Source organism: Limulus polyphemus, unplaced genomic scaffold (assembly GCF_000517525.1).
Source record: "Limulus polyphemus unplaced genomic scaffold, Limulus_polyphemus-2.1.2 Scaffold372, whole genome shotgun sequence".
Classification (NCBI taxonomy): Eukaryota; Metazoa; Arthropoda; class Merostomata; order Xiphosura; family Limulidae; genus Limulus; species Limulus polyphemus.
This window is the reverse complement of record NW_013665982.1, coordinates 281259-293203: the sequence shown is the minus strand read 5'-3', so window position 1 is coordinate 293203 and position 11945 is coordinate 281259. Positions and strand designations below refer to the sequence as shown.

General features: G+C 32.9%; 1 protein-coding gene across 5 annotated transcripts in view; it reads left to right on the top strand.

Annotated features, from left to right (window-relative positions):
* LOC106457774 (alkyldihydroxyacetonephosphate synthase, peroxisomal-like) overlaps positions 1–11945 on the top strand; it is an 82481-nt gene that overhangs the window by 27060 nt on the left and 43476 nt on the right. For all 5 annotated transcript variants that reach the window (XR_002610247.1, XR_002610248.1, XM_022383801.1 and 2 more), the window contains exons 7-13: positions 3301–3372; positions 3578–3657; positions 5057–5137; positions 6212–6391; positions 8539–8593; positions 9229–9356; positions 9845–9896. Coding sequence is in view for 3 of the 5 variants with exons in the window: in XM_022383801.1 (XP_022239509.1) it covers positions 3301–3372; positions 3578–3657; positions 5057–5137; positions 6212–6391; positions 8539–8593; positions 9229–9356; positions 9845–9896 (648 nt within the window). In the remaining 2 variants the exon portion in view is untranslated. The remainder of the gene's footprint in view (positions 1–3300; positions 3373–3577; positions 3658–5056; positions 5138–6211; positions 6392–8538; positions 8594–9228; positions 9357–9844; positions 9897–11945) is intronic.

Genomic DNA, 11945 nt, shown 5'->3' with positions numbered 1-11945 from the left:
ACACGCATGGGTCAACCAGCTCCACAATGAGGCATTCTCCAGAGGCATTCCTTCCACTGTCCGAAAATTGAGCGAATCTTGATTCGTCTGAGAATAATACGGTCTTCCAAAAGTCCAGAGGCTTGGTCATAATATCACTTGTCCACTTCTTTCGTCTGACTATGTTGGCAGGTCTTAATAAGGGCTTCCGTCTAGCTGCTCTGCAACGATAACCCAATCTGTGGAGAATCCGTTGAACAGATTTCGGGCTCATCCCACCAACTTTGGCCACTTCTGCAGTCGTTAATCTGGGATCCATTTCGATGCTCCTCTTGACAGCCCTTTTTGTCTTTCCGATGGACCAGGACGACCCGGACGCTGCTCAGTTGTTTCCTTGCCGTGTTTCCTGAACTGCACGATGATTCTGTTGACTGTCGAAAGCGGGATTCCCAAATTCTGCGAAATTTGCCGCTGACTTATTCCACCATCTGCTTGACCAACTATCCTTCCTCTAACAAAATCTGACAATTCGAGAGAACCTTGAGTTCTAGGCTATATAAATGAAAATGGTCCGCACACTAATTATCTTGTGCTACAACATGTACTCTGTGAACACAAATTAGTTAGCATAAATCAGTTAAATGACGAAAAATTAGGTGTCTATTTACCTGTGACCACTCAGTGTAGTTTGTGAAAATTGAGAAAGGTTATGAAAGTATTCCATTAAATGCACCTAACACAATGAATATCACTTGCTAAACGTAGCACCTTTTAGAGTTATATTGCATTTTTGGTACAGCGTATTATAGGAAACGGATGTCTTTTGTGAATCTTTAGTGTCATAGTCACTGTGTTTTATATTTCATAGTAAGCTGTTTCTGCCCAGTTAAGTCTTAAGATAATGACAGAAATGCTTCAGATTTTTGTTTAGAATAAATTATTATGTGTCTTTAGTTTTAATAATTGCATAAATAATAATTTAGTTTTTGCTATATAAAATATTTGATAATTTCAAAACTAAAATATCCTGCACATGTAAAATGTGGAAAATATATCTAATGTGGTCCTGCTAACCGACCAAACACCACGCTACTATATTTTCTTTTGCATGTGGTGGGAAACTTATACGTTTATGATAGGATTTCCCCTTAATTAAGTTCAAACATATACGGGCTGGACGTGGCACCGTTGTTTGTGTGCTCGGAATGTGAATCTGAGGGTTCATGGTTCATGACCTGTTGCCGCAAAATCCCGCTCTGCACTTTCGGCATGTTAGAGTCACGCAATAAGAGCCACGGTCAAATCTCACTATTCGGTCAGATATAAGCTGTCCAAGAGCCAACGGTGGGTGCTGTTGACTAGTTGCTTTACCCGTTCAAAATTAGGAATATGCGCAGTTAGGAAAAAATCTGAAGCAAACAAACCAACCAAAAATCGCTTCAACCACTCTTAATTGACAGACATACTTATTGTTTATCCATATCTTTATCTCTGGCGCCATGATAATCAGAAAACTTCGTTATATCTTTGATCTGTAAATATGTGTATATCTTTTCTGTACAGTAAGTAAAAACAAGACCTGCAGGAATCCTAGATTATGATCCCTAAAGGCAAGTACCCGAATTTATTACCACAAACATTTTACCGCCATCATAATTATATAGACGTTCCAATTACTTAAAAAAAACTGACAAAAACCCCGCCACGCTTTCATCAAGTGGATTTGTTATCATACGATAAGTCAGAATATACAGGGTGTCCGAAAAGTCTGTAACCATAGGTGATTTGCAGCTTTTTAAATTTCAAATTGTGGCTGATTATGGCGCTTTCAAAGCATGAGAATGTCGAGTTATGGTAAAACACATTGAGTATAAAAAGGTTGTTAAATCACATGAAAAATCATTTAAACTCTAACCCTTTCTACAGAGTGTCTGAAAAGTTCAACGAATTTTACAGAATGTGCTGCACATGCTGTCCCTGTAATTCGAAACAAGTTTGGATTAACAGCAGAATATAATCAATGTTGGTGTTTTTATATTCCCAGCTAATGCTCAAGATACTGGAATTTTGTAAGGCTTTTATTTGCGTTTCACCTGGTAGTCAGGCGAATTTTTAATTCATATTTGTAAAATCCCAAATTATGCTGCATCTACAATTTATCATACTGTTAAAAAATTTTATTCATATGACGTTCCTTGTAGCGAAAAACCCAAACTTTTTAAAATAAATATTCTTTCCTTTTACGGATGTATTAATTATGTGTGTATATTAATTTGTTTACCAACTCAGCGAATTTTAGATATAAAAAAATTAATTACTCATGTTTGATTTTCGGTGGCTATCTTCGGTTATTTAAAATCGTCACCTTAAGTGTTTCCAGTCTGTGGCAATGTCGTAGACATTCAGAAACTAAATTGAAATAGACTATTTTGGCTTCTGCATTTATATGATTCCACTAAGTATAAAGCATGTAACTCTAATAAATCTTGAAACATGCTCTTTAAATTATTCTATTTGTAACAACCCATGCTTCAAATTAACGAAATGATAGAGCGTTTCTTTCATTTAAGTTATTGTTTACTTATATTTATTATAAATAATTCAAGACATATATAAAAGAATGTTTTACAGCTGGTGAGAATTAACATGAAACTAGTGACTTTTTTTCAGCCTTAGGTATTATGTGTATTTGTAAGTTTTCGTGACTTTTTGTCATGTTAGTGGAAAACCGTAGAATGTAATTGTTTTTCGATCTATTTTGATGTGTTTTCTCGAGGACAGAAAGTAGCCACTACTATGTTGATTTGTGCACCAGTTTTTATGCAATTGAAATTCTAGGTTCTCGTATTATACCTGACATAGTGTATCTTTTAGCAAAGGACAGATTCTTCTATTTTCCCATGGTTAAAATATAACAATTTAAAACTGTTCACAAACACATAAAACAACTAATCCCCTGCATTTAAACACCAGGTTACCTATCTAATTTGTTTAACCATCAATAATAATGACAGTTATTTATAAAACGGGTGTACTCAGTTTAATGTTCCTTTATATTTTAGCGAAAATATAGGTGATATTATTGTGTCACAATATTTCTCACTTGATATATATTACATGAAATAGAATTAAACTAATTACAAATTTTAAAAATAAGAGTGAAAATCCATAAGACCTTGTGGAAATGTTTTCCTTTTCTGTTGCATAATATTGTAAGTTAAACGTATCTTTTGTTGAAAGTAACGTAATAAGTATATATATATATATATTACTCATATTCTTTGATGATGCCACTTAAAATATTAATATTTTCATCAACAGCTTCGCATGATGACGTAGTTGAAGTTGTTAAGATGGCGAATAAACATAATGTTGTCATTATTCCATTTGGAGGTGAGTGAAAATATTTTGTTATTTAATACAATCTTGTCTAAGTTTTATTGCCATAAATTTTTATTTTCATACAAATATTTGTTTGAATTAAAAATACTTCTGATTTCATACTTTTAACTGAGCCTTAACAATGTGTTATTTAAACTTCTAAAACGATACATAGCGGAAAGCTGTTTGTGTGAACAATATGAAATGTTTTCACTAGGTGGCACTAGTGTATCAGGAGCTTTGGAGTGCCCAGAAGAAGAAAGGAGAATGATCGTTTCCTTGGATACTACTCAAATGGTAAAAATAAGATCAGCCTTTTTTTCTTTTTCATGTTGGAAAAATGTTTCTTTTGTTTTATATGTGGTATTAAATATTACTTAGCAAAACACGCCATGGCAAAAAAGACGCTATCATGACACTAAACAAATGAACAGCTAGGTAAAAAAAATCACCATAAGTCACGTGTAATAATACCCAGCTTTATCAATATGATGGAAGTTAAATGTAAATAGTTTGTTTATATAGTTATGAAATAATCTATAAAAGAATGAAAGTTATTAATTCGCACCATAACGGATAAACAATTTTCAGAAATAAACGACTAGTTACTAGAAGTGAAACAGCTGTAATCCAAGTATACATCAGGTTTTCAAGATTTATAACGTTATCTGTTTCTTTACTAATTCTATCAGTCTAGAACTAAAATTTAAAACAACAACAAGCGTTTAGCAGAAAGTTTGCCAAGTATTTAATAGTTTGCATTATGCGGATCAGACAAGATAGAATTCTTTTCCCCGAAAAATAGGAATGGGGGATGAATGTGAATATTATTATGATGATTTCGGGAAGTAATGTTAATATTATGAGTTCTCAGTAAACGTCACGGTGTTATATGGCATAGATATAAAGAGGTACAAGCTGCCTGAAGATGCGAACTGCTTTATGATAAATAATATCTTAAAGTCTTACCTTTCAAATGAATATATTATCAATTACAACTTATAATACTGTCAAATTGTATACTATAATGAATTGATTCGCAGCTACGCAGTCCACCTGGTACTATTACAAATAATACCACTCCTTTTAGCTCAGCGGGAAGTCAGTGGTCTTATAACGCTAAAGATCGAGTTTTGATTCCTGCGGCGGGCAGAACACAGATAGCTCATTGTATGGCTTTGTGCTATAAAACAAACAAATAATAGCGGGCTAACAAATTGAAATACAAAGAACACACATGTAGAGGTACTTTCTGTTCTAAACACGTTTCACACAGTTCTGGATGTAAGATTCGTTAAGGTCTGAAAGCGTACTGTTCAAGGGTTCTAAAACTTATTGGTCTAAAGAAGTTTAGTTTCCGAAGTGATGAAGAAACGTTTAATATATATATATTCAACCACTCCCTCATTGACATAATGTTTATAACATAAAACTTGATGGGTGAGATTAAAGAGGTGTAACTACAGTGGATAAATGGTTTGTTCTCAGTTCTTGGTGTGTGTAACGTTTGATGTGTCTATAATCAACAACCCCTGACGGACACTATGTATATAACATACTTGATGGTGAGATTAAATTAGTGTATAAATGAGATGTGTAACTTTGAAGATGTCTGGAAAATTTCTAACCTGGCACTTTGAGTTAGATGTCTTCGAATAAGTAATTTACATCTTTATTTTTTTATTTTACGATTCAGAACAAAATATTATGGGTCGATAAGAAGAACCACACAGCCCACATTGAAGCTGGAATATTGGGTAAAGACTTAGAATCTAAGGTAAGTAATGTAAAAATATGTTTGAATTTTCTCACACAGAACCACTTCAAAACAAATTTCTTGACTAAACTACTGGCCGGTACCATGTTTTAACACTGTGTGTTCTTTGTGCAAATAAAGCGTATATATAAAGTCCTAACAAATTCTGTCTGAACCAATCAACAAATGAATTTAACAAGTTCAGATTGTACACAATTAACCTGAAGTACCTTTCTCAGATCGAAGAAGTTGATAGTTTCTATTAATATATTTAATAAGTATCCCAGAATTAGGTAGTGCTTCAAAGAAACATTACTTTAAAAAAAATATGGATTTAGCTCACACGGAGCAAATACACGAGTTGGCTTTAGAGCACGGTAAACATAGCCACGGGGCCGAACACAGTTTGTTACTAGTTTTCATGTCTCTAACAGTTTTCCATAGCGTTAGAAATATTGATTCTCGTAGTTTACTCGTAGCTAAAGTCCGTCCTCTTTTAACGATTTACAAACTTCCTTAGACCTAAAATTATTCTACGTTTACACACTTATAACTCAACTGTTTGTTAAGAATAGTTATAATTATCTCATGCAACTTGTAAGTTATAATACATTTGTAATATATTCTATAATGTTTTTTTTTTCATTCCGTTTACTTCTTTACTGAATATCTAGGTAAATTAGTGATTAATGATACTACAGTTGTAGTCAATAAATAACTGTATAACACTATTTTCAGATTTCGCAGAAGATGGAATAATTATATTGCGAAATGTTCGAATCTTGTAACTAGAAATGTTTTGTATTTTGTTAACCGTCTTCATCTTTATTATTAGACCTAGTTTTCCCCATCATGAATCCATTACTAATGAAACACAGTGGTGTGCCGTAAAATTTTAAACTCAAAATCCAAAAAATAACTGTTTTTTCATTATGTACTTATACCTATAATCAAAAATGGTGATAAGTAACGAAACTTGAATGGCGTTTGTTATTATTTTGGTAATATTTATACACATGATAACATTTTTTAACTTAATGCAAGTAAACACTTTTAAAAATATCAAAACCATATCGTGTTGGGTTTTCTTTTCAGCTTGCTGAGTACGGATTCTGTACGGGTCATGAACCAGATTCAGCAGAATTCAGTTCTCTGGGAGGTTGGGTAGCCACCAGGGCATCTGGGATGAAGAGAAATATCTATGGAAATATAGAAGATATGTTGGTCCACGTGCGGATGGTAACATCTCAAGGTGTCGTGGAGAAAAATTGCCAGGTAGGCTTCCTTAACGTGACGGTGTACTGTTTGAAAGGGGGATTTAAACTAAGCGAAGGGTTTTTTTCTTTTTGTAGTAATGAGAAAAATTGTCGGATTGGCTTGTTTATCATGATTGTGTACCGTTTGAAAGTAAGCAATCTTTCTACAGTAGTGGTAAAAGAATGTTTTTATAACATAACGAACTGTAATACATCTTTTAAGTATGTTGATGCAGTATTGATAAAGGAATAGATACCATTTATCTTTCTGGAAAACAAACTTTTGCCAATCAATACCCTCTAAGAAAAAAAAAAGACAAAAATAAGGAAGTCTATAATCTGAATATTTTCGAAAAGGTCTTTCTTCATTTTGGACAACTGGTAAAGAAAGTTCTACCTTTAGAATGCGCTGGAGTTGTAGGACTTTTTTGTCTTTAAATTATTTTTTGAACCTATGAGTATTTCTAATTCTAAGAAAAAAGGTTCCAGCAAACACACCTCTAGCTGTTGAGAAGGTGAGAATTAAAGGTGTAAATTTAAGCTAAATAATAGCTCACACTTCTGATATGTGTATAAAAGGTATGGATGTACAAACAGAATAGAAAGTCATGTAGGTGATATGTGAAAATAAAAAAATTAAACAAGACATAAACTTTTAATAAAATCACTTTCACTAAGATAATTGCATTATAGCTATAAAATGTTATGAATACAGTTGTCCTACAGTGGCTCAGTGGTAAGTCTGTAGGCTTATAATCCTAAAATATGAGTTTCAGTACTTGTGGTATGCACAGCATTTATAGCCCATTGTGCAGCTTTTTGCTTAATTCCAAACAAACTTTAGAGAAACGTTTTTGTTTTGCTACTTTGTTCGTGTGCTGTGAATATTCAATGACAACAGATTATGTTATTTCATTCCAAGTGACACAAAATTATCTGGACAGGAAACCAATGACGCTGATCTTAATTGGTTAACAGTATTTGATATGATTTACTTAATAAATGACTGTATGATTAGTGAATTGTGCGCGTGTGGTTGTAATTGTAGGTACTGTAAATTTTGCGATGTAAGTATTGCAAGGTGCGTGTGTTTTAATAAGTATTTGCTATGTACATGTTAGTGTATCCTACTAGTGTTGTTGTGTAAATGCGCTGTAAATTTTCAAGCAGAAAAAAGAAACAAAGAGCTGAGTCAAGCTAGCATTTCAATAACAGAAGTTTGGCAACCTGCTTACTCTGTGGAAGAAATACAAGAGCAAGAGACATTTGGTTTTTCTTGTTTGTGCTAACAGGAAACAACGACAACAAAAAATAACCATCGTTTCAAATATTTGTATTCGATTTTGCAAATTATCAAAAAACTACTTTCTAAGAATTTGTAGCCGCGGCATAGCGATTCATAGAATGGCTCTGAATTTATCAAGTATAAACGTTTAGCTCAAAGCTCTGACATCTCTTGGCCGATTTGAGATCTAATTACAGTTTTTGGATTCAGGAGAACAAACCCTTTTGATTGGTGTATTTGACAACGGTTTTAAGAAACTGAATATACACTGTGTTAAAAGTGTGCAAAGCGTCGAACATTATCTTGGAATCACTTGTTACAAACCCTTTTGATTGATGTATTTGACAACGCTCCAGGTCTAATAGATTAATTTACTCTGATCTTGCATAAAAGAGTTTCAATTTGAGGGTCTAGCGCGCCTTACGCTTGGTATTTCTGGCGCACAAAAATATAACTAATATAAAGGAAAACAAAAAAGGTTTCGTAGTTTAATTTACTCTAATTCTGCCTAAAAGAATTTCAATTTCCGTGGCTATTGAGGATTTCCTCTTGTTTATTTCTTTCCACAACTCTGCGTGTTCATAATGAACTTTTTACATTTTAGTCCTTAGTTTACTCACTTAAGGAGGAATCACATGAAAAATGTTAATGTCAAAATGAATAAAAATTAACTGGAAGATTTTGTTTAGAATTAAGCACAAAGCTACACAATGGGCTATCTGTGCTCTGCCTCCCACGGGTATCGAAACCCGAATTATAGCGTTGTAAGTCCGCAGACATACCGCTGTTCTACTGGGGGCTAACTGGAAGAGAATATAAAGTTTAGAATAATTAACAATATTTGGATTTTATAATTATTTCTTATTATGATGGTTCTCTAGGTTCCAAGAATCTCGTGTGGTCCAGACATCCACCACTTCATTCTCGGATCTGAAGGTATTTATAACCCGGGCTAGGAGAGTAAAATATATGTAGCTGGTTAATAAAAATTATGTAATACACATATGTTTAGAGTTACAAATTTCGAACATACTTTTTTTCAATATATTTATCAGTACGCTAAAAAATCACCTTTTAAGCCAGAATTTTAAGCTTTGAACCCATAAAGTTAACCTAAAAATATTATTTTAGTCAAGTAACTTTTTTGCTAGCGACTAGACTTGTATGCTTAAAGAAGTATAATTTTTTGTAGAAACCAATGTGCTACATTTCAAACAACTTTTACTGTAACTTGTGTTAAAATATAAATATATAATAAATATTTTCTGATTAAATCTGTTTAGGTGCGCCTATTAAAATACGATAAAATATTATATGGTTTAAGAGTGGTTTGTGTTGAAAACATAGAAATGGTTTAAAAACTGAATGTACACTGTGTTAAAAATGTGCAAAGCGTCGAACATTATCTTGGAATCACTTGTTAGAAAGACAATAGACATTTGGTAAATGATTTACAAGATCGTAATGAGGAAATGGTTGTGTGTTTTCAATAAGAACTCCACAGCCTACTTATTGTTTGTTTCACATTGTATTATCATTTCAACATTACCTACTTTATTTGAATTCCACAGGAACTTTGGGTGTAATTACAGAAGTGACACTTATGATTCATCCTCTACCGGAATACAAAAGATATGGGTCAATCATATTCCCAGAATTTGATGCCGGAGTATCGTATATGAGAGAGGTTGCTAAACAGGTATAACAAGCGAGTGAGTTTAGAGAATTGTTGTGGATAACGTGTAACTTGACTGTTTATCATTACATAAGTTAACATAACTTACTGATGAGTAAAGTGAGTGAACTATAGAGTCTTAGAACACGTTTTGCAATTTATATCCTTAATTGGTTACTCTTGCTAGGTGTTTCTGTCAAAGAATATTTTCCACTTCTTTTCACGATTGTTCTTTATAAGCTTGCTTGAAAAATATGTCTATGGATGCATCGTTTATTGAAAGTTCTTTAGACTAAATAGCGTTATTTTACTTTGAATGTTACCAATCAAATTCTTCTTCATGACAAAATTCGCCTTAAACCCATAAAACCGCAGTCACCAGCTCCTTAGCTGAATTCACATAAAATATACTATTAAGTACAAATATATATCAAGTTCAATAAAAATACATTCACACACACATATATATATAAGCAGTTTCCAAAGTTACACTGAAACTATTATAATTTCAGGCACTCAAGCCAGCCTCAGTGCGTTTAATGGATAACGAGCAGTTCATCTTTGGTAAGTTTTGTTTTTTCTTCTCTTGTATAGAGGACAAAATAATAATAAACAACACGTCGTAAAAGTCCATGTTGCAATGTCCGTTCATGCATGCTCTATCTAACGACAGTGTATATTAACAAATAGAGTGTAATGTGGTATCCATTGCAAAATATTTCGCTGCATAGCTTTCATATACAAAATACACCACTATTCCTTGCGGGATTTCTATAATTCATCTAGTACACAAGGACTAGATTTTCCAGCTCCAGTAGACTGATCACATAGCAATCTGTAGGAGCTGCTTCCAGTGACCTGTATGTCTTCATATGGAATAGTGTGAATATGAATTTCATTCTCCAGCTGCTTGAGGTATGCGACAGTTGAACGAATATGTTGTAAATGCAATTTGTGTAAATGTAACTTGTGTCGCTTTTTCAGATTAAGATCCTTTTTATTATGCTCCTGGATTCTCACCTGTTACAAGACGCCATAATTTGCTTAACACGGTTGGGATCCGACTTATTGCAAGTCTCTTTCTTAATGGTCCTGGTCTCCAAGTTGATCCATATTTCTTTGTTTACCTGTACCATTATGTACAAGTGATATCCTTGTCTTGTAAACACTAAATTCCCAATCTGAACACATCTTCATGGTCTGAGTGAATACATATTTTTCGTACGAAAGAACTATTACATATTCTTACCAAAAGCTATCACCTTTTGGAGGCATCACACTATCTACAATCGCAAACAACGTCAAAATGTAGTTCTGATTCGTGGCGTTCCACCGCGACTTTATATCGGTTGCCACTTGAATTATTGACTTTCATAATTAAACTGCTTTTATATAACATACTCAACTCTGTATATTTGAAGAACTAAAAAAACCAGCAAAACATTTAAATACACTATAGTGAATGAAATCTGTTTTGTTGTGTGACATTTCTCCTGATCTTATATGCTTCAAAAATTGGTATGCTATTAGCTGTCAAACTGGAGGATTAATTTGCTTTCTCACTAGTTTTAACATTCGTATATCCAAGAAAAACAATAAAAAGAAAATATTGGAAATGTTTCAAACTTTTTGCCAGTAAGAAGTAAAAATCTAATACTGAATAGTTAACGACCATTTTTAGATATAGAAACTGGCTGAATAGCTTCGACTTTCAAGTTTCAGATATTCACAAGAGACAATTATAAGAGAACATTACAGTTATAGGGTGAAAATAAGTATTAATAAGAATTAATTTCCATGTAATGATAAATATCATACGTTAATAGAACTAGTAATCAATATACGTACGGCTTGAAATTTATAAAATATGGCTTATGTACTATAAATTCATTTGAAAACGCACACATTTGTATCACATCATAGTTGCGTACTGGTTCATGCAGTAAGATACGCAATTAGTGTTTGTTTGGTTTCTATATCGTGACGTTTATAACTAGTTTGTTTCATCCATACTTTCCCTGATTCTGTATAATCTCCAGGAGACACTTATTCTGATAACAAAAGAAATAGCAAATATTTCATGACGTAGTGCAAATACAAGCTTCATAAATGTTTACAAGAATTATATGAAAAATTGATACTAACTAGAGAGCTCGATAGTTGAAATAAATAATCAGATAATACTAGTTTCCTTTAACTATCTTGAGAACTAAGAAAATTGAATGCTAGGGAACATACAGAGAAACAATTACAAAACGCAAAGACTAGTAACATTATGATGCTGTTCAATTGAAAAATGTTCGTGTCAAAGTTATGAGCAAAAACATTTGTGAGTTGCACATAAGAACAATCTAAACGTAGTTCACTACAGAGGTTACAGCTTATTAAAAGGAATCGCATTATGTTGAGGTTAATATTGCATCTAATAACAGTGGATATACTATTCTTTCTTTTCATGCATAACGTTTGTTTAATGTAATAAATTAATCTTCATTTACTTTTAGTTGAACATGTGGTGTTAGAACAACAAAACACTTAAAAGTTAAAATGACTTTTGACTTAATGGAGCTGAGTTCCACAGGCTTACTAAATTTTTTTTATTGGTATTGTTTG